Here is a 23,235-nt window from a genome sequence, read left to right as displayed (position 1 = left end):
TGGGAAGAAACACAGGATAAAGAATATTTCAGAGCAAACGCATTTAGGAATGTACATTAAATTTAAAAATTTCCCTTTTCTGTTTTCCGTCCTGCCATAACAACCTTCTGATGTGACCCGCTGCAGATTAAAAAAAGTTCTTAGTGGCACTTGTGAAAACATCCTTAAACTTATTGGAGAAATGATTAAGACTGTGATCATTGAACACATTTGCTTGGAACTAAATCCAGCAGGGCAATTGGGGTGAGCTGGAAGGGGTGTCTGCTCTAAGCATAAACCGGTCAGGATCAAAGAAAGTGCATCAAAAGTAATAAAAACAGACAGATACTAGATCCGTTTTAAAGTGTTGGAATCTTATATGTATTTACAAGGTGCTGGATGAAAGAGTCACAGAATCAGATTGCTCAGAGACTTAGGCTGTAACTCTTAAAACACTTTCCTGGGAGTAAGCCCTATTGACTAAAATGGAACTTCAGAGCAGACTTGCTTAGGCTTGCTCTCTTAATGAGGGCAGCAGACCAGGCAAAGAGGTTCCATTCTAGTTTCCTGATTGCCCTTTGTCTGCAGCCTAACTCAGCAGAGTCCATTCTGTTCCAGTGGGTGTCAGAGGAGAACATCTAGAGACTCCCCAGTTTTGTAAATCTTTCCAAAAAGTAGTCTGTGATTCCCCCTCAGGGAACATATCTGCCCCATGTATAAAAAGGAGTGCACCAATGGGTAAATTTTATTGAAATTAAGGGAACTTTGTTTCTTAGTAAACGTGGTTAGGAGTGAGATTTAAGTTGAAATAAGGTAACATGATTAATATGCCACAATTTGGTGCTGCTCTGTAGAGAAATGATCTTTCCTCTGTTTATTCAGTTTGATTTGAACTAAGGCAGAGGATTTCATACCAGATAGGGGACAAATTGATTAAATACATCTTTTTCCTCTACGAGTGATTGGCTGAAAAAGTGCATGCCATTTGTGTAAGCTACATGGTATACATGCACTGCCAGTACTGGAAATCCACATAACAGACTGGGGGGTTGGGGCAGGGGGAATGATGGAGGTGTATGTATGTCTGAGAGTCTCTTTACACAATACTTTTAACACATGTTCTTCACATGTGGGGAGATGCAACATTAGTGGGAAACATAGGTTTAAATGACAGAGCCAGTGGAGATCACCAGATTCTCTCACAACCCTTTTCCGGAGCCTTTGCCCTGCTGAGGTTTGGTTAATTCAAAGTTTTAAGCAGCGACGGTGGCAGGGGAAAAGCTCCAGAAGGGGAAATGCCAGAGGGCTGTGAGTCAATCCATCCCCTTTGGAGTGATCTCTGCTGGCTCTGTCTTTCAAAACTACACTTCCCAGCTAATAATTGTGTCTCCTGACACTTGACGAATACGTGCCCAGGTGTCTTGTGTAGAGAGACTCTATGAAGGGCTGGCACAGGTGACACAAAACCTTGTGCATATATCCCATCTTTTTGGAGGGGTGTGCCAGAGTGCAGCTCTTCTTTGGAAGTGCTGAAGGAAATAAAGTCCAGGTAATTTCTATCATGACCATTCTTTAAGAGCAACATCTTAGTTACATATGTTCTACTTGCTTGTTCAGGCTTAAATATTCTAAGAACATAAAAGCATAGGAGGAGTCCTGATGTGTCAGCATTCTGTTTTCAATATCAGCCTTGTAGAAAGCTGACAAGTAGGGAGATCAGGGCATTCTCGGAACCTAGTATTTCAGTACTTAGGTACAGTGCCTCTGAACCTGGAGGTTTCATTTAGCTATCATGGCTAGCAGCCATAATAGGAATTCTCTCAAATACCTGAACAACTTTTCTCTTTATAGGACCTTTTGTAGGACATACTTGCTTTCTTTGCTCCTCCAGACTGCTGAGGATCAGCTTGTCTGGTAAGAGCCACAATAAAACTGCAACATGAATGAAAAGCATGAGTCAGCCACTACAGGAGGGCTTTTTTCAGCCAGAGCTGCGTAATGCTAAAAACCAAACAGATCCACACACTCCCTAGCTTATATGCAGCCCAGCCCATCCTTTGTTTGAATCCAAAGTGTGGAATCAATATGAGGGCCCTGGGGAAGCCAATTCAAAAGAGCATAAGGGTGTGTCTGATGAAGTAAAGGAATTAGAAACCGTCTGTCTCTTCATTGCCAATTCCACCCAAAGGTTCCAAATTTCTAAGGAAGAGGATGGTCGCATTTTGCTTTAGTAAAATCAGTGTATTTTTAAAAAATTGATCTAGGTTTGAGATAAAGGGAGGCAACCCTATCCTCAGTAACAGAAGCAGCCTAGATATGATGGCTCTGGTGTGCATACCAAGGTCTTGATGAATGAACAGAGAACTGCAGAAACCAGGGCTGCCCCATTACACAGAACTTTCCATGACATTCCCTGCTCCTTTGGAGTTCTATGTGCAGATACAAAGCTTTGCACTCGGATGCTCGGACCAATATTGAGCACTACTTCACACTCTTGGTATTGTGAAATAATTGTCTACTGGCTACCTGGCTGAGAGCCAGATTCACCCCTCCTGTAGTTGGCAGGGAGAAGGGAAGCTAGGATTCAGAGTTAAACTATTTACATTACCACAATCACGTAGAAAGCTGTGTGAGTATATGAGTGTGTGTGAGCGAAAGAGTAAAGGGGGGTGTAGGTGAGAAACTGAACTCTTCCCCCTCTCATGGTTTACCTCCTTGAAGACTCTCTCCAAATGCTGTTATTTCAACTAGGATCATGTCTGGCATTAGAGCCCTGTCTTTAAAAAGTGCCTAGAGATGCTAGAAGGGAGATAAGGTGGTGGTGGTTATGACCTGCTCTGTTTTTGCTCTCTAAATTGGACCTCTAATTATTTTTATATTGGACCTTCTACTGCCACATCTAGTTTAGCCCTCAGGGGAGCTTCAGCAGTCTCCTACCTTGGGCAAGGGATATATATAGGCTGACTGTAGGCCTGTCCAGAGAAGAGACAGAGCTCCAGCTAAATGCCCCACAGGCTATGGCTGTTGGCTTATGCTAATAGGAGTATATTCATATAGGGATGTATTTTCTGCTCCAACTTATTTCTGCCTTGATCTTTAATCCATTCTAGACTGTATTTTCCAGTCTACCCTGTAATGATTAAAGAGGATTTAATATCAAAAACATTTAAATATTCTTGTTATTAGCAGTATTAAACAGCTTAAGTTTTATAGGTATTTTTAAAAGTACTTTTTCTGTTCATCTCTGTGCATCTATTTGCCACATATTTATTTCAGTTGAAAGCCCTAATTTATCTCTAAGTGCCTCAGAAGATGCCACTCAAGTGCTTGCACCATAATTGCTAACAGAAAGAATTGATTTGGTTCAACTCTGAATGGCAAAACCCAGAGGACAGATATTCTGTCAAGAGCCTTTGGTTGTATAAAGGGGTGGGACACAACGCAAATGCTGGAAACTCACAATTGTCTGGGCTATCTCAATTACAGTATTTGAAGGGTGGGGCTTGCTATTTGTTATCATTATTAACCATAGTAAAGAAACAGATGACACCATCCAAAGTGTTGGGGAATGAGTAATGGTAATATATATGCCCTGTCTGCCTACCTTCCCCACAGCCATGAACTATTACATGCTTCAGTGGGGGCGGTTCACACCCTCACCCAGCCAAAGATTATTTATATGTGGAATGAAGAACTGAGTAAATGTGCATGTGTGGTCAAGAGGACATGGTTCACAGAAGTATTACCTGGGCATTCTCCTGCCTCTGCCTTTGTATAAGACAAGGATTGTGTGAGTAGGTGCAGAGAATGGAAACAAAGATGGGAAGAGATCTGGGAAAGAAGTCCCATTGGAAAGGCTGGAGGAACTGCTTATGTTTTACGTGGAAAAAAGAAGGGTGAGGGGCCACTTCATTGGCCTCTTCCAATACCTGAAGCAGAAGGCAAAAACTTGTTCTCCACAGTCAGAAGGCAAGCCTGGATCTAATGGGCTTGAAGGGCCACTGTGGTAGTGTGGTTAGAATGTCAGGCAAGGATCTGGGTGACCCAGGTTTGAATCCTGTGGAAGCTCACTGGGTGACCTTGGGCCAGTCTCTCTCAGCCTAACCTACCTCGTAGGGTTGTTGGGAGGATAAAATAGAGGAGGGGAGAATGACACTGTAAGCTGGTTTCAGTTCCTGTTGGGGAGAAAAGTGGGGTATAAATATCTAAACAAAATACAGTTTAAGGAGAGTAGATTTTAATTATTGACCATAGGGCATAACAATGTAAAACAACACATACTATTCCACATACTAAAATTCCGAAATTAACAAAAAATTAGGAAAATTACAATATAATACAGAACAAAACCCCATAGTGTTGAGACCAAATTAAAATATATCCAAAACTGTTTTAACCATTATACTGTTTCATATCGTCCAATCTAATCCTTCTAGCTGCTAATGCAAACAGAGCAACTCTGTTGGAAATAAAATGATCCTCATCGGCAAGCAGAAATATTACTTTATCCAAATCTGAAAGTCCTTCCCGCAAAGATACAATATTAATAAGGAATTTATTTCAAAGATCCAATAAGAGAAGACATCTCAGAATATAATGGATCAAATCATCTCCTTCTCCCATAGCGCACACACAGAGTTGTAGCCGTAGCGAGATTTTAATTGAACATTAGGAGAAACTTCCAAACAATAAGAGTGGTTTGACAAAGGAACCGTTTTGTTAGGGGTTTATGGGAAAGAAGTTTTTCACTGGACAACTAATCCCTGCACAGTGGCCCATTTCACACAAACCATTCTGTTTAACCAGAACATTTTAAATCTATCGTGCTCTGTAACTCTTGTGCTGTTTGCATGCGGGATGGATTGAGGCATATTCTTGTTGTGTGGTAGGAATCATACAGTAAATGCTTCTGTGCTTGACTGTACCATATTTATTAACTGCAACAATACTATGAATGAACTTAGAATGTATAAATAAAACACTTACCTGTGTCCTGATTTAGAGTGTAGGTATTTTTGCCTGAGTCTCTGTGTGGTAGCAAAAATGGAAAGCACTCTGCATCTGCTGAGTGGAAAGCAGCTGCTGAAGTTGCAGCATTACAGTAATAGTTACCTGGACAAATCTGTTTATTTTATTCACTTATGTTTTTCATACCACAAACAGGGATGCATGTCTGCATGTGGTATTGTGTGCTGCAGAGTGCAGACTGCATGCATGCACAAAACACCCTCAACTGGGTTTTATGTGAAGATGCATGTTGCCAGGACGTGTGCAATAAAGCGTGCCGTAGAATAACAGGGCTTCAGCATTAGAAGTATTTATCCTTAGGAAGGGGTTAAATTGAGGAAAGAGAAGAAGAAGAATAGTATAGTACCTGCATTGTTAGTCTGTGTAGCAATGGGTGCCTCTCTGCCCAGGGTGTCTATTTCACAGTGGATGGCCACTTGCACCAAGGGATTCAGAAGAAGTGAGCAGCGTAGGATGTACTCATGCTGAATGCATTGGTAATAGATAGAGTGCTCAGATGTGTATGCATAGAGTTATAGCAGCTTGTGCTTCAGTCAGGGTGCCTAGAATTTCAGCATTGGAATCATCTGAGGAGTTCCCCATTCTCCATTCCAGGTAGCCGAGAGACCGCATTCACCTATGCCATCAGTGCTGCAGGGGTGGTGAATGCCATCAGCCGGGCCTGCCGTGAAGGGGAACTCTCTACCTGTGGCTGCAGCCGGACAGCCCGACCAAAGGACTTGCCTAGAGATTGGCTATGGGGTGGCTGTGGGGACAATGTGGAATATGGCTACCGATTTGCCAAGGAGTTTGTGGATGCCAGAGAGAGGGAGAGGAACTACGCCAAGGGATCAGAGGAGCAGGCCCGCACACTCATGAACCTACAGAACAACGAGGCAGGCCGCAGGGTAAGTTGGCTGGTAACCTTGTCCCTTTCCTTGTGGAAGAGAGGTGTTTGAATAGTAACAGCTGTGCTGCCTTAAGAAGGAAGCCAGTTAGGAACAGATATAACTGGATGAAACAGAGCACACAATGTAAGGACCCCAATTTCAGTGGGGTTGAAGCATGCCACCATTTGTCCAGATTATGCATATTATCTTTTCCTGTTATCACAGGACTATTCCCATCTGTCATGCCGGGACATCCCTGGAAATCTCCTCTGTGGCTGTATTATGCTCCTGGGGTTGCTCTCTGTGCTTGTTTTTTGGTGGCAAGAATCCCTGTGTCTTTTGCAGGTGCATGGCACACAGATAGTCAACATGCCAAAGGTTTTTCTTGGCATGGAGACGGTAGAGTGTCACCTGATGAATTTTTGTCTGATAGGCGACTATTAATACATGAATACTGATCAACTGATCAGGAGGGTGGCATATTTAAGAAATTTAACACATGAGTCAGCTCAGGAAACTGAGGGGGCGGGGGTGTCACTTCTTTCGAATGAGGTGTGTTTAGATGATTGCATGTACCCATTTTGCTAAATGGGTTTATGTTTGCTTTGAGTTGAGACTAACAGCAAGAGACTATCTGCATTTTAGTTTTTTAAAAAATGCTCAGAATTCCTGCTTCTCCCACCTAGCATGTTAATTTTAATAAAAAGTGCTTGAATTGTGGTTGCTCAAATGTGTGCAAAAATATAATTTTATACTGAGACAGAGGGTTGGTCTGCCTAGCCCAGTGCTTCCTATCCTGCACGGCAGCAATCCTGTAGGGTCAAACTGAACATTATGTGAAAATGTGGGGTTCACAATCTGGAAATAAGACCAGCTGCAGCAGGGAAAGGCTGCAGATCGGGGTGTGTGGCTTCCTGCAAATGACACTAATCCTCCCTCCAGCTGCTATGAACTGGCAAATACATGTGTGCTGAGGCGCTGTATAGTTCTGCCTTCAGGCACAGGTAATTCCCAAGCTGGCTGTGCCGCATGATACTGGGGTCTGGACCTGGGATCTTCCTGTAGACCATGTCTATGAACAGTGCTCCCGCCACCGAGGCAACCATGAGATAATTTCCTTCAATCAGTTTTCCCATGCCTTGTGCCTTTTTAAAAATTGTAATTTTAAAAGATACTACTTTTTCCATATGTTTTAGAGGTTGAATGCGTTCTTCGCTGTTCCATTTAAACACAGAAGCACTCATCTGTTTACTTATGAAGCTCTTTGCAAACAACAACAAAGAAGGCTTTCTCTACTGCAGAAGTGCCCCCACCATTTCCTGAACTTTTATTTGGTTGCTGTGCATGCTCCCCTACTTACAACTCTTGGAATAGGGTTGCCAACTTCCGGGGGTGGGGCCTGGAGATCTCCTGGAAATACAACTGATCTTCAGACTACAGAGATCAGTTCTCCTATAGAAAATGGATGCTTTGCAGGTTATAGTTTGTGACATTATACCCTGCTGAAGAACCTGCCCCCCCCCCAAACCTCACTGTCGCCAGGCTCCCTAACTCTTCAGAAATTGCCCAACCCAGATTTGTCAGCCCTACACTGGAATGCATATATGTTGCAGGGTTTTTTTTATGGCAGGCTTCTGCAGCAGTGCTATGTCTCCTGCAGTATGGCTACCAATCCCTTTTTATGAGGATAGAACGTTGCACTGGGTAGAGTGTTTCACGGTGGAATAAGGCCCTTCTTTCCTTGCTCCTGATGGTGGCAGTAGAGTTCCCAGCTGGCCTATAAAAAAGTGCCCTGTACCTTTAAGAGAGGCTTAATGGAATGTTATTCATCAGGCGATGTTACTTAACTCCATGCCATGTAAAACTTCAACTGCCCATTTGTAGACATTAAATCGCCATTAAAGGGATAGGACATTGGTCTGCAGAAACCTTATGGTAAAAATGTAGCATGTTCTATAATGTATGAGACATCTATTAACTTTTTAAAAACCTTATGAACACTTTAGAAATATAAGAGATACTGCGGTTTATCCTGGTTCCCCACAGTATTTTTTTAAAGATAGTCATACTTTGGGAAGAGATGGAAATCTATATCTCACATGAGGCAGAAGTGTGTACATGCTAATTTTGTTAAGTATGAAATGTCTCTCAGACTTAATAATGTTTTTGTTGCCAGAATGAACATAAAAGAATTCGGCCTTTGTAATTTCTTCCTTAGTGTGTAATTATTTCCATCATCACTAAACTGGAATGGTCAGTAGGTCTTTATGAAGTGCTAAGATTTTATGTCATTACTTTGGTGTTTTTGGATATGAACCAAGATAGCCAATAGACATAAGTGGAGAGGAGTTGAAAAGGGAAGGAAAGGGTTTGGAGAGATCAGAGGACATTATAAACTGTATTCACCAGTTGCAGCCAAGAGATAACCATTAAAGGAAGTGGCTGAAATTCTACTCATCCCAGTTTCAACACTAGAAATTCAGGTTCTGTCTTCCTGTATGCATTAGGGAATTTGTCACTTCAGTCCCTTCTGTTCAGGGGACTAGGATTTGCATACTGGATCCCTGTCTTTTACATAGGAGATCTCTCCCTTCCCCCTTCCTTGATGTTTCTGCAGCTAGAGCGATGGACAGGGAATTTTGTCTGACTTTGGTTCTCAGGAGGAAAAGCCACAGGGGGTGGGAACAGAATGATGTTTGCTTCAGTTTTAGACACGGTCCTGACCCCATCATTGCTCCACTTTACTCTAGAATGTTTCAGGACCCTGACTTTTAACTTTATTGCCCCTGTTTGTTTGCCTTTGACTGTTATCTCAGTATGCCCTCTCCTTCCATCTGTCTCCTCCTCCACTTGGTCTCCATTCTCCCCTTGTTTCCCACCACCCTCTTCCTTATCTGTCCTCCTGAATTTCCAGCTTTTCGTAGCATTCCCACATTGTTTACCAATTCAACATGTAGCAGGCCTCAATCAGCAGGCACTCCATCCCATTCTAAGTGAGGCAGAGAGGAGGCCTGGCTAATTAGCCACATACGAATTCTCCATTAATTCTCTTTACATCCCACTTATGAGAGAAGAGTTAGGAAAGGAATTTGAGGTGGAGAGGCTCAAAGAAGGTAGATTTTAAATAATCCTATGACCAAATACTTACAGACTGACTTCAGTTGGTCTGCCTTTTTTGGCCTACTCATCTTAGCTTCCTCTTGATTCTCTTAATCTTTATCTGGTTCATAACTCAGTCAACAGCCCTCTCCCCTAATGCCTGGCTGGTCTCATCTCAATAAGGAAGACCCAGGGGAAACTACTTTTTAATTTTTAATGCACTGCTATCCCTTTTAAGGTATGAATAAAGAGTTATACATCTAAACATTACTTAGATATCAGTCTAGTTGTTTTTGTTTGTTCTTGTATACAAGTAATGAATTTAAGATTGTGCTGAAAATAGCATACCTATGATCAAGTTTGCTGCTGGAGTTTGCAACAAACAGATAGCTGTGTTAGGGTGCAATGCTTTGTTTTAGCTTTCTCTTGTGTGTTCCGGACAGATGTTTTCAATATCAGTTCCTCAGATCCAACAGGATAAACTCAGAACTGCTGATACCACTGACAGAGGGAAGATTAAGTTACAACATCATTTTTAAAAATCCTAGAATTTGAAAGGAGCAAAATGCTATATAAAAACACTGGGCAATTGAAATAAAATTACACAAGTAAGATTTCAAATGCTACATAGTAAATTTAGTAAAGCTACATATATTATTATAGTCTGAAGTCTATAAACACAATTCAGAAAGAAAGTTGCCAGGGTTCGGTGCTGGAAACCAAAAGCTATGCCTGTTTGGAGATGGCACAGTTGTGCCCTTTGTATTTGACTCCAAGCATTTGAAAACTACTAGCATTTAAATCAGGACTATGATTAGTCAATTATTTCAACAACATTCTGTGTGAGTAGCAGATTTTTTAAAGAAACAATTTTTACTAGAAGTACTTATAAAAAGTAGCGATAGAAAGGGTGATCTTAGAAGAGGCATTCTGTCCTGTGCTCGAGAGAAACGGGAATGCTTCTTTTAAGATGAAGACACATATGCATCCTCTACAAAAAAGTATGCTTTAGAGCTGTTGTTTTTCTCATATGAAAATCCATGCAAATTTGATCAATATATTAATCAACTAAAACTCATATAATTAATCAATTTTCTTTAACTGAGTGTCAGCCCTACTTATAGCTTCACTTTGGAGGATATCAAGAATGCCTGGAAGACTACTAGCATCTTTGTACTTGGAAACTTTTACCCCTATACATATATGAGCTTAACAATATGACAAAAGACATCAAAATAAATGGAATAATTGTTTTTTATTTAAACCTGTCTGGAAAAGAGACCACTCCTGGTATCTTACTTAATTAGATGTAATGATTAAAGCTGCAGGCCAAAATCAGTCTTCTTCTAATAAGAGCAAAGAAATATATAATTCCAGGTTGGGAAATTCCTGGAAAATTGGGGGTGGACCCTGGGGAGGGGAGGGTTTGGGGAGAGAAGAGAGCTCAACAGAGTATAATGCCATAGAGTCCATGCTCCAAAGCAGCCATTTTCTCCAGGAGAGCTGATCTCGGTCACCTGGAGATCAGTTGTAATTCCAGGAAATCACCAGGCCCTGCCAGGATCCTAGAAATATATGCATTTCAGACATCATTTAACAGTGACATTTGGCTTGGAAACTCTTGGTGTTTCAAACATATCAGCTCTTCTCCCTCAGTTTTGATGTTTCAGATGCCATTGCTACAAATATAGAGCACTCTGCTCTAAGATGTGGGCTCAGACTTGGTGGCAGACCAGTTTTAAATGTGGGCCTGCTCCAATCACTTATTCAGAGGACAGGTCCAAAACTGAGCACAAGGGAAGCCTATGGGGAGGCTACCCCTCCTTCACAGTCTGTTCCCCTATATGCATTTCTGCCAACTGGGCCCACTTCCCAGAACTGGGACTCAGATGGAGGAAAAGGAACATAGTGCAAGGAGGAAGAGATATGCTGGTAGAAGATAGAAGGATTTAGCATCCCTGGCCTTTGAGCCAACTTTACTCTTAAAATCTAGAGCCTGCTTTATATTTATTTATTTTATTTATTTATTTTCTATTTTTATTCTGTCCTCCCTGCACAGGCGGGGAGGGCAGAATAAAAATATCTAATTAATATGTATCTAATATGTATTAGTTAGATATTCTTAAAAGAGATGAATCTGCTGCAGTAACATCTGGTTTGGCCACAAGATTAGCCACTCAGTATGGTATGTTATAATGTAGAATCAGATCCTCACCTTCCCAAGCTTTGTTGGTAAACAGTTCTAAGATCCATACAATCAGGCACACTGAACTGAAACTTATCCAGCAAAAAATCTTATTGAGAGCTCATTGACATCCAGTTTTTAATTATATCAGTGTGAGCGTATATCATAATTGCTAGCACGGGAAGGGAAACTAATGCTAATCTAACACACATGTTCTTGCAGTGCCTTAAAATTACATAGTTTTGATGTTTTATGGAAACTTGAATAAATTTCACACCAACCTGTCCACTGCAGTCTTCACCTAATAATTTGGTTTGAGGATGCATCTGAACTTTGGGTGGTCTTTTTAAATACTGCATGTTTAGGATTCAAAGAGCAGGTTTGGTTATTAAGTGGATTGTTCTGAAATACTTGGAAGTCTCTGGATGTGCTTGAACTGGAATAGTGGGTTGGTAATAGGCTGGCTGGCCCTCAGTATAAAAAGTGCATTTATTGTAATATTTTTTCAGTGTCTGAAATTTTGTGTTACATATTTGTCAGCCTAGCCAGGGCTGAGCCCTTTTTCTCCTTCCCTCCCAAGGGCGTGGCTGTTTCTAGGGTTTTACTTTTCTGCCATTCCACCCCTGGCTGTCATGAGGATTAGGCAGTTATTGATCGTCGTCGTCCTTCTGTGCAGCCCCACATTGGGACTGCGCAGGCGCAGGCCAGCCGCGGAGAAGATTCTTTTAGCTTCTAGAAATGTGACGGGGACGTTCGGGCCCACCGCGCATGCGCGCCGGTGTTCCCGCCAATTTTGAAGTACAAGTACCCGAACGTCCCCGGCATTCCCTCAGTTCCTTTTTCGCCGCCGTTCGAAAAGGTTCTTCAGCTGTCGCTTGTGTCTTCCGACTTTCTTCTAGCTGTGAGTTGCCGTTTCCTTCTGACTGGGAAACGCCTCCACTATGTCCCATTCCGCTTTATTTAAAAAATGCCAACAGTGTGGCACTAAAATGACCCACTCTGATGGTCATGACCTCTGCCTCATCTGTTTGGGCGAGGGGCACGTCGTGGAGCGCTGTAAGTTTTGCATGGCCTTCACTCCGAAAGCGCGGAACGACCGCAAGGCCAGGCTCCGGGCCTTTCTTTGGGACGCCAACCTTCTACCGCCCAAAGCCTCTGGGTCGTCCGGGAGCAAGCCCAGCTCTGTCGCCCCCTCGCCGGCTCCTCATCACTCGTCGGAACCGCTCGTCTCGGCTCCGACGGAGGCGTCCGCTCCGGACGGTTCGATCGCCTCCGGTTCCGTGAGTGCTCCGTCCAGTCGAAAGGCGAAGAAACGTGCTTCTTCGAAGCCTTCTTCGAAGCCTGTGGCCACCGAGGCTTCTTCGGAGCCCCCGCCGAAGAAGGCAAAGGCCAAGTCAAAGACCAAGCGCCGTGCTCTGTCGCCGGCCCCGGCCTCGTTGGCTGGTTCCTCTCCTGGACCGGCCCCTCCTCCTGAGGACGTCCGGAGTCTCCTCCATACCCCGTCGCCTCCTCACACACCTCCTCCGGTGATTCCCGACGACTGCGAGTCGATCCGTGGATTTTCGGACGCGTTCCAGGAGTTTGAGCGCTCTCTGCCGTGTGCTCCGGTTCCGGCGGAGGTCTCCGTTCCATCGCAGCCAGTCTTCTCGGTTCCAGCGCCGTTTCACCGGTCCGTTCCGTTGCCTGCTGCTCTGCCTCCTTGGCAGCCTGTCCCGGGCCTAGGGAACGTGGCCTCCTGGCAGGATTTTGTGGCTTGGATTCAGCAGTCCGCTCCCTTTCTGCCTGGTCCTTCGGTGCCCCTGGCCACGGTTCCGGCGCCCTCAACTCTGCCTCCAGCTCCGCCTGCCACTCAGCCGCGTCGCCATCTTTCGGCACCCCAGCCTTCTACCTCGGTTCCGGCTGACCGCCCGTCGGTTCCGACGCAGACCCCAGCAGCTTTCTCCGACTCCGAGGATGATGAGGGCTTGGCGTCTCCGTCTGAGTACTCGTCGGACGCGGCCTCTGACCCTTCCCCTGATGATGCTGTGGGGGAGCTCCGCTCATCGTCCCCTAATGACGATTACAGGGTGTTTGCAGAGCAGATGGTCCGAATGGCCGCAGCACTGGAGCTCGACGTCGCCTCCACGACCTCCAAACCCAAGAGTAAGCTGTTGGAGCCGTTGTATTCGGGCTCTCCTGCCTCGGTGGCGTTTCCTCCTGTCGAGGATCTCGTCGACAATGCCCTGGCACTCTGGCAGACCCCTGCTTCTGTACCGCCTACGGCCAAGAAGGTTGAGAAATATTATCGCCTCAAACAGGAAGATTGCCCTTACCTCTTTGCCCATCCGAAGCCCTCTTCCATCGTGGCCGAGGAGGGTCAGGCTCGGTTCCGACGGGGCTCCTCTTCGGCTCCATCGGATCGGGAGGGGAGAAAGCTGGATGGAATTGGTCGGAAGCTGTATTCTTCGGCTTCCCTGGAGTTCCGGATCGCCCATTTCCAAGTAATAATGGGCTCTTACAATCTTTTCTTGTGGAAGCGTCTGTCGTCCTACCTCTCTGACCTCCCCGACGATCGCCGTCACTTGGTCAAGGCTCTCCAGGCTGAGGCTTTCCGTTTGTCGAAGCAACAGATGACGGCTGGCAAGGACGCTGCCGACTCCGCGGCGCGTGCGATGGCATCCTCAGTGCTCTTGCGTCGGCACGCCTGGCTTCGATCTACTGCCCTGCCCCCCGAGAAGAAGGCCAAGGTCGAGGATTTTCCGTTTGAAGGTCCTCAGCTCTTCTCAGAGAAAACGGATGAGTCCCTTTCTCTTATGAAGAAGAACCAGCAGACGGCCAAGTCGCTCGGGGTTGCGCCTTCGGTTCCGCAGACGGGTCCGAGATATCGGTACGGCAGGTTCCGGTCCTATCAGTCCCCCTACCAGCAGTTCCACCAGCGCCAAGGACGGTTCCCCTCCGGTCAATCCTATGGCCACCGTTCCTACTCTGGCCAGCAGCGCCACTCTTCGAGACGCTCCGGCCGGTCCAAGGGACGACAGCAGCCTCCTTCGCCCAAGCCCTCGACTTCAGCGCAGAAGCCCACGGTCTTCTGACTAGACCAGGACGCTTCCCAGTTGGTCTCCAAGGACGCTGTTAATGTCCTGTTCTTGGACAGGCTACGGCCTTTCTTGCCCCGTTGGCGACTCATTACTACGGATACCTGGGTCCTCTCTGTTGTGGCCCGTGGTTATAAGTTGTCGTTTACCACTGCACCCCCTCTTTCGCACCCACCCCGTTGTGCTTCTTGTTGTAATGTTGTGTTACAAAATAATGTTTTGGAGTTGGTTGCCAAAGGTGCTGTCCGGGTGGTCAATGTCTCTACTTCCCCTTGGGGGTTTTACTCAAGATACTTTCTTGTGGATAAAAAAGATGGGGGGTCTCGTCCCATTTTGGACCTTCGGGCCCTTAATACCTACTTGAAGGTGGAGAAGTTTAGGATGCTTACCCTGTCGCGGGTGTTGGAACTCTTAGAGTCAGGCGTCTGGATGGCCATTTTGGATCTCAAAGACGCCTACTTCCACATTTCCATCTTTGAGGGCCACAGGAAATATCTCCGTTTTACCTGTGGAGGCGCTGTCTATGAGTACACGGCCTTGCCCTTTGGCCTGGCCTCGGCGCCCAGGGTGTTCACTAAATGTATGGCCACCGTGGTGGCACATCTACGGTCTAGTGGCTGTTTTGTTTATCCCTATTTGGATGATTGGCTCCTGGTGGGTCCCTCCTCTGACTCCCTCCGGGCCTCTATCGCCCTCACCTTGTCCGTCCTAGACGGTCTGGGGCTAGTGGTCAATTTGGGGAAGTCGGTCCTGTCCCCTGGTACGAGCATTAGATTCATTGGGGTCCACTTTGACTCTCTGCTGGGCCGGGCTTATCTACCCCCGGACCGCTTGAGCAGGCTGTCCTCCCTGGCCCGCCACTTCGTGCATAACCGGTTCCAAACTGCCCTCCTGATTCAAACGTTGTTAGGCCTTATGGCCTCCTCCACAGGGGTGGTGTGTTTTGCACGCCTGCGCATGAGGCCTCTACAAAATTGGTTTGTTCGGGTTTTCAACCCCCTCACTATGAGTCAACACCGTGGGTTTTCCGTCCCGAGGGTGATACAGCGGACATTGGTGTGGTGGACTGACCCTGAGAATTTGTCCAAGGGTTGTCCTTTTGGTCCCTTCCTGCCGGAGGTCACCGTCTTTACGGACGCTTCCAATCTAGGCTGGGGAGGGCGTTGTGGACACCTGTCTGCTCAAGGTGTTTGGTCCTCCCTTGAAATGAGCATGCACATTAACCTGTTAGAGCTTAGAGCGATCCGTTACTCCCTTGCTTCTTTTGCAGATGTCATTCGGAACAAGCGGGTGCAGGTCCTATCGGACAATACCACGGCCTGTTACTATCTCAACAAGCAGGGAGGAACGGTCTCGCTCAAGCTCTGCAAGGAGGCGACTACACTCTGGACTTGGGCCATTGCCAACAACGTCCTGCCCAGGGCCATTCATATTGCGGGGGAGAACAACACAGCAGCAGACACGCTGAGCAGGGTGTTTTTGCCCCAGCACGAGTGGTCCCTCAACACGGTTTATCTCCACAAGGTTTTCCGCACATGGGGCACGCCTTTGGTCGACCTCTTTGCCACAGCCCACAACAGACAAGCCCCGCTGTTTTGCTCCCGGGCCGGGATTGGCCATCGTTCACTGGGGGATGCCTTCCAGATACCCTGGTCTCCCGGGCTCTTTTATGCCTTCCCGCCCTTCCCGCTCCTTCACAAGGTCCTCTCCAGGATCAGGGCCTTCCGAACCCATTGTATCCTGATTGCCCCTCGGTGGCCTCGCCAGGATTGGTTCCCCCTTTTACTTTCCCTGTCACAGGGGCGGTGTCTCCCGCTGCCACACGCCCCAGACCTGCTACTCAGGGACGGAGTGTGGCATCACGATGTGGCAGTGCTAAATCTGACTGCCTGGCTCCTCGGCGCCCCAGACTAGGCCTCTCTACTAGGGTGCTTAATGTGATTCTGAATGCCAGGAAGCCGTCTACCAGGTTGTCCTACCAGAGGAAGTGGTCACGTTTCTCTAGGTGGTTAGCCCCCAAAGGGGTTTCCCCTTTCACTTGCCCGCTGCCTGTCATTCTGGAGTACCTCCTGGACCTGTGCTCCCAGGGCCTGGCGTTCTCCAGTGTTAAGGTGCACATGGCTGCTATCTCTGCCTTCCATGAGCAGATTGATGGGAGGGCTGTGTTTGCACATTGGCTGTCCAAACAGTTCCTGAAGGGCCTACTAAAGTCCTTTCCTCCTAGGGCCCATCCTATTCCTCAGTGGAGCCTGACCCTGGTGCTCTCCCGTCTGATGCTCTCCCCTTTTGAGCCCCTGTCTACCTGTCCCTTGCCTCTGCTCACACAGAAGGTGGCCTTTTTGGTTGCAGTCACTTCTTCCAGGCGGGTTGGGGAGTTGTCTGCTCTGAGGTGTGACCCCCCCCTTCCTGCAATTTTTCCCCGGTACGGTCATGCTCCACACTAGTATGCAGTTCCTGCCCAAGGTGGTTTCAAAATTTCACCTGCGTCAAAAGGTGGTCCTTCCTTCCTTTTTTCCTACACCCTCTTCCCCAGAGGAACGTACTCTACACACATTGGATGTGAAACGTGCTTTATTGTTTTATTTACATCGCACCAAGTGTTTCAGGAAGTCTCCTGCCTTGTTTCTATGTTACTCTGGCCCTCGCAAGGGCTCGCCAGCTTCTGCCCAGTCCATTTCTCGCTGGATTGTGTCTGCAATTAAACTTTGTTATCAGCAAGCTGGAGTTCGGTGCCCGTTGTCGATTACTGCTCATTCTACTCGAGCACAAGCTGCCTCTGCTGCCTTCCTCCGAGGAGTGCCACTCCAAGACGTCTGCCAAGCTGCAACGTGGTCTACCGCTGACACTTTCATTAAACATTATTCCATAGACGTGAATGCACGCCGTGAATCCGCTGTTGGCACGGCTGTTCTGCACTCTCTGTTCACATAGACACTCACGCCCGCCCCCATTGGTGAGATGCTAGCTATTCTCCCAATGTGGGGCTGCACAGAAGGACGACGACGATAAACAGGGTTTCTCACCTGTAACTGTTGATCGTCGAGTCTCTTCTGTGCAGACACACATTCCCTCCCACCTGCCCCGCTGTGAGTGCTTGGTTTCTCCATTGTTTCTCAGGCGGCTCAGGTGAACTGAGGGAATGCCGGGGACGTTCGGGTACTTGTACTTCAAAATTGGCGGGAACACCGGCGCGCATGCGCGGTGGGCCCGAACGTCCCCGTCACATTTCTAGAAGCTAAAAGAATCTTCTCCGCGGCTGGCCTGCGCCTGCGCAGTCCCAATGTGTGTCTGCACAGAAGAGACTCGACGATCAACAGTTACAGGTGAGAAACCCTGTTTTTTAATTTGCTTACATGACAAGAACAAGACAGGTTGTTCTCCTCTTCTCATTTTTGGTCATAATAATTAAATACATTTCCCATTTCCCCCAAAATAAAAGAGTAGATATGCTGGCATTATGGTTGCCAACATCCAGGTGGGGGCTGGCATTCTCCTAGAATTATGCCTCATCTCCAGACTACAGAAATCAATTCCCCTAGATAAAATGGCAACTTTAGAGCATGGACTCTATGCCATCATATCCCTGCTGAGAGCATTCCCAGGTTCCGCCTCCAGATCTCCAGGAATTTCCTAACCTGGAGTTGGTAACCCTAGCTGGTACTCACCCCCCCCCCCTGAAAGTCATGGCCTCTGCCATAGAAGTCTTTCTTTAAATCCCAGGTGTGGTTATTTACCTATTTATTTAAGTAATTAATATCCCTTTTTTTTCACCTTAAAAAAGTTCTCAACTTACAAAGGAAAAAACATTCAAAATGTAAAAACAAATCAATGTTTAAACCCTCATCCCATTAAAATGAAACAGAGTATTCACAGATGAGGTGCCACCACAGAAAAGGCCTTGTCACTGTCTGGCCAAAGATTGGCCAGAGCCAGTCCTCAGAAGATGGAATGGGCAGGTTATGCACTGATGAAGCAAAAGAAACCTGCACGTGTTCAGAGGCATTCTGCTATTATTTAACAGCATCTCCAGTGCTCAGAACAGTTTTCATGGCAAAGCCTGCTTGAGCTTTTATACAAATTAGATTGTGAAATAGGGTGGCCTCTAAGCCAAGTACAAAGAGGAATAAATTTAACATTCCTTGGCTTGGATTCGGCTTTAGGATGTAATTGAAAAGAGAAAAAAAATCCAAAAGTGCTGTAGAATATTTGCTTTTAAAAAAAAACCACCATGCTTCAGGAGCCCCTTTTCCAAGGCAGTCATTTTTTTATACAGAGAAAGCAAGCTTTCCAGGCTAGTAAAACCAGAGTGTTCTCTGCTGTTTTACAGCCTTTGGGGATTTCCCTTTTTAAAGTTTGCATGATCATTAAGTGTTATTATTTATTTAAAACACTTCTATGCCACCTTTCCACTTAACATGGGGTCCTCTCTGCATGTTGGATTGGACCTGTTGCACAAAACTGTGCTCTTCCCCTTTGCCCCTTCCAATCTTCTGAGCAAAAGAGAGATGAGACAGACAAGGACTGTTGTAACAGAGTATATTTGCAAATATAGGGTACCAGCTTACAAAATGAGCTTAGAATGTACCAGAGAACAAAGGAGCACATGCTTCTTTTAAGGGCTCATGACATCATTTTGGAGAAACGAAACTCACATTCAGAATAAGGCACCTGATCACTTTTATACCTTTACATTGGACTATTGTCCACCATTCAGTCTCGCGACAACATCATGTACCATCCTTTCTTGGTCTCCATAGCAGCATCTTCCTTCATTCCACAACTGGTTACTTTTCTACACAAACTCTCTTCTCCAAAAAGGGGGAAGGGGTGGAACTTATAATTCTCCCTTTGTTTCTAGCTTTGCCCTGTTCATATACTGGCAGGAATGTCCAGTTATCTATCTTCAAGGATAGACATTCTTTCTTTCCTTGTACAGCTAGGGAGAAGAAGGGGGGGGGGTGGCTAAAGACAGAGACCAGTTACTTTAAAACATAAAGAATCCATCTTATGCTTCTTGCTAGCTTACTATTATTGCTATGATTAATCCATAGTCTTTACTAATATTTGCTAATCCCACAGACCCCAAGTGATTTATTTATAACGCTTGGAATTAAAAACCCACTTTAAAGTGGTTTCATGTACTACTTCCCCACAATGTGGATTCTCTGTGTGGCTCTTGTTGCAGCTGCGAACAGAGGCATCCAAACAGCAGTTTCCCCCACACTTTCCATAGTTTAGTCCCCCATGCCACTGGATGGCTTTTTCAAACCTTTTGAAAAATTGGCAGTTGACATATAACTACTATAATGTTATAATGTCATAACAACTTGTCTCCTGCAGGGGTCCCTGGTCTTCTTGAACAAACAGGCACCTTTGGAATTCTGACAGGGGGTGGTAGGCACAACCACAAAATGGCTGCCCTCAGAGGCAGAGCCAATGCCGAAATGTCAGGGAGCGAGGTCATGCACAAGTTTTAGAGTAATTCTTCAGCATTTCAGGCAGAAGTTTCACTTGACAGAAGTTCCTTTTGAACTGAGCATATTATTTAAAAGTATTTTCTTGCATCCACGCAGTTTACCTTCAGTCATGCTGTGAATATCCTTGTGCCGTGGTAGCAGCTGCTGCCAGAGCAGCTTTTTAAAATATCTACATAGCCAATAAGATTCCAGTGGCCAGTCAGAAGACCTAGTGTGCAAAAGCCCCAACTGGCCCAGCCCACTTTCTAAAAACACTTGGTGGGCCTGAGGAAAGGTGTTAGGGACTGTTGAGGAGCTCTGGTCTGCTCAGTCTTCTGAATTCCTAGCATTCACTAAATAAAAATTAAAACTAACTCCTTTTGTTGTGTATCAGAAAAGACACATATCCACAATGAAAAGGGCTAGAGACTTCTTTTTCATTTTATACAATAACTGGAGATTCAGTGGAAGTAGCAGACAGATTGTTATAAATATATAATGTTATAACAGTATGTATGTTGCTGATTTTTTTATTTTTAAAAAAGCCAACCGAAGCCCTCTAGTGGCAGGGGGAAATGGTGGCTGATGTGGGCAGGGCCTTCAAAAATGTGTCCCTTCCTATTCAAATGACACGCAAACACACTTGGACTATACCATCAGATCAGGGGGAAAAACTGGAAGTTGGACAATTAAGGGAAGATGATGTATGGATGTTCTTTAAAAAGCGCCAGTTTGGATGTCAAACCAAAGCAAAACCTCCATGTGGAAGCAGCCATGGGCTATGGTTTATCACCAGACTTTAAAGGTTGGAACAGGGAGGAGGGGGTGAGATTAGATAAGTAATTGACCACAAGGTGGCATGCAAGCGGCAATAAGATAGGGCACAAGCCTTGTTGCTTCCAGCTGTATTTTTTCCCTTGGGGCCAAACCCTAAATGTTGAATGACCCAACTTCAGTTGTGCTGAATTCCAGGGGTCTTTTTAAAGCACAGTAGAGGTGGGTGGGAAGGAGTGACAAACTTTTCTCAAGGCAGCTCCCCTACAGCTGCTTTTCTGCCTGAGGGGATTTCTTTCAGGCTCGGAGGCTCAGTAGGAGAAAATCAAAGGGGTAGCTGCAGTTTCAGCAGGGCGCTCAGGCAGGAAAAGAGTTCACCAGTCCCTTCCTTTCTGCTCTAATGCACTTTAATCCTCCCATCCCTACTTTATAGGGATAGACTCTGAACCCGGTAAGCCATAAACATGAGGAAATTCACCACCACATCTCCTGAGATTTTTTTTAAGCTTCAAAGCAGCCACAAGAACCTTTGAAGTGGCTGCAGGTAATGGTTGTTGGGGAAGGAATCTTCCCTCCTTACGCCGTTTTCCAGAGTTGTCCTCTGAAACCTCTAATAGCTTTGCTGGGGGTGAGGGCAAGCACACTATGTCTTCTTCCTCGCAGTAAGCCTAATAAACAGTTTCAAGGTGAGTTCAATTTCAGTTTTTTAAAAAATAGCGCAGTGGAAAGTATTAAAAACCTCACTGTCCCAGCAACACCGCCTTAATTTGTACCCTTCCTACCCACCAAAGGACTGCTTTTAAGCTTTTAAAAAGACATTGAGAGATTGGATGATAGTTCATCCACATCAAATGTAGTTTGGCCACCAATCTAGCGATATTATAATTTGAGGGCAGGGCTAGTGTGATTTCTCTGGAGTAGCCATGTTCACTGGAGGAACGCGTCTGAATCCCTCTCTACAAATGGGCAAAAATGGCACATTCCCTGAGAAATAAAAAGTGTTGCCCAAAGCCCCTTACCTTTTGCCAAGATTGCTCCAGAGATAGGTGCCACCCAAGTCCTTGTAACTAGCAAGCAGGTGAGATGCCCCCATCTGACGGCTCAGCACTGTCGGCTGGCCAGACACCCCATAAAAATGTCTCATTTATTAGTAAGAACCCCATTGATATGATCAGTGATGGAAACAGGAAATCTTAAGTAGTGCACTGAATAGACAGAAAGATATTTATAGTCAGCCTTCCTCACTGAGACTCAAGGCAGATTACACAGTGTGAGTCAGTTCAGTCAGTTTCAAAGGCATTTCAATAAACAATTTAATAGGGGATACACATACAAATTTGTAAAAATTTGGGACCAACAGGGATCCAATATAGAGTTGAAGAAATGCTGAAACAGAGCATAAGCAATTCTAAGATATATATGAAACAACATAGCAACTACCTACTAGCATCATACAACAATAGTAGTAAAGTCTATAATCTATCATACTTACAGCAGTAGTGGTAAAGTCTATAGTCTCTCCTTATCCCTTTATTGATGCATCTCTTTGAGACCACTTCCTTACAGTACAGCCCTCCTATCTGAGTAAAAAGCCCTCTTGAATAATTCAGTTTTGCACAGGGGTCATTTCGTAGAAAAAGAGCTGGAGGAACTCATAAGCATAACTCATTAGTGTATGCCACACCCCTTGCCATCGCCGGAAGTGTGTCATTAGCATAACTGCAGAGAAGTTAGCCGTGTTAGTCTGTGGTAGCAAAATCAAAAAGAGTCCAGTAGCACCTGGTTAGTCTTAAAGGTGCTACTGGACTCTTTTTGATTAGCATAACTGATTTGCATGTGCCACACCTCCTGACATCATCTATCCTGGCTGTTTTGGACCCAATCCTGGCCATTCAGGGCTGGAATTGGGCCCCAAATGGTAAAATGTGTTGAAAATGGCTGAAAAGGGGCCCAAAATGGTCAGGATCGGGCTGCTGCTGAGTGGGAGAGTGATCCACTCATTAGTGTTCCACCCAATCCAGGCCGTTTCGGCCCCAATCCAGGTTGAAACAGGCCCAAAATGGCTGAGTCAGGTGGGCTGGGCCACCTGACATGTGACCTCTTTGGGGAACTGCCGGAACTGTGTTCTGGCGCGTTCCCCCTCAAAATGAGTCCTGGTTTTGCATAATTTGTGGAAAGCCAGGAGGGTGGGGCTTTCCCGACCTCTTCAGATAGACCGTTCCATGAGATAGGTACCACCTATAGAGAATGTACATATATGGGCAGCTACTGATTTTACCCATGTGCAAGGTGACACCTGCAGAAGGCCCTGTTCAGATGAGTGAAGCTGATGTAGTGGAACATAGAGAAAGAAGCGATCCCACAGGGATTAAAGATCAAGTCCGTGAAGAGCTTTGTATGTGATAGCCAATACCTTGAATTAAGCCCAGTAATTGATATGTAGCTAAAGGACTGACTGCAGAATGGTAGTAGTATTCATATTCCTCCTATCTCCTAGTAATAGCTGAGCTGCAGAATTCTGCACCAACTGGAGTCTCCAAATTAGCTTAGGGGGAAGACCTATGTAGAGTGCATTACAGCAGTCAAGTCTGAGTGTTGCCGTGGCGTGGATCCAGGTAGCCAGATCGGCCATGTTGAGGTAGGTGGCCATCTTTTGGGAGTGGAACCTGAGAAGGCCAGGTTTGGAGAAGAGAGGGACCTCAGCAGAGTATAATGGCATAGAGTCCACCCTCCAAAGCAAGCATACTCTCTAGGGGAACTGATTGCTGTTG

The 23,235-nt window shown here is 45.7% G+C and overlaps 1 protein-coding gene across 1 annotated transcript in view; it reads left to right on the top strand.

Moving 5' to 3' along the window:
* The window catches only part of WNT5B (Wnt family member 5B), a 30,105-nt gene that overhangs the window by 5,310 nt on the left and 1,560 nt on the right, over positions 1–23,235 (top strand). Inside the window, exon 3 of the mRNA XM_054988692.1 lies at positions 5,602–5,894. Within this exon, the coding sequence (XP_054844667.1) occupies positions 5,602–5,894 (293 nt within the window). The remainder of the gene's footprint in view (positions 1–5,601; positions 5,895–23,235) is intronic.

Source organism: Eublepharis macularius, chromosome 9 (genome assembly GCF_028583425.1).
Source record: "Eublepharis macularius isolate TG4126 chromosome 9, MPM_Emac_v1.0, whole genome shotgun sequence".
Lineage (NCBI taxonomy): Eukaryota > Metazoa > Chordata > Lepidosauria > Squamata > Eublepharidae > Eublepharis > Eublepharis macularius.
The sequence above is the reverse complement of the archived record's forward strand: the minus strand, read 5'-3'. Positions and strand labels throughout refer to the sequence as shown.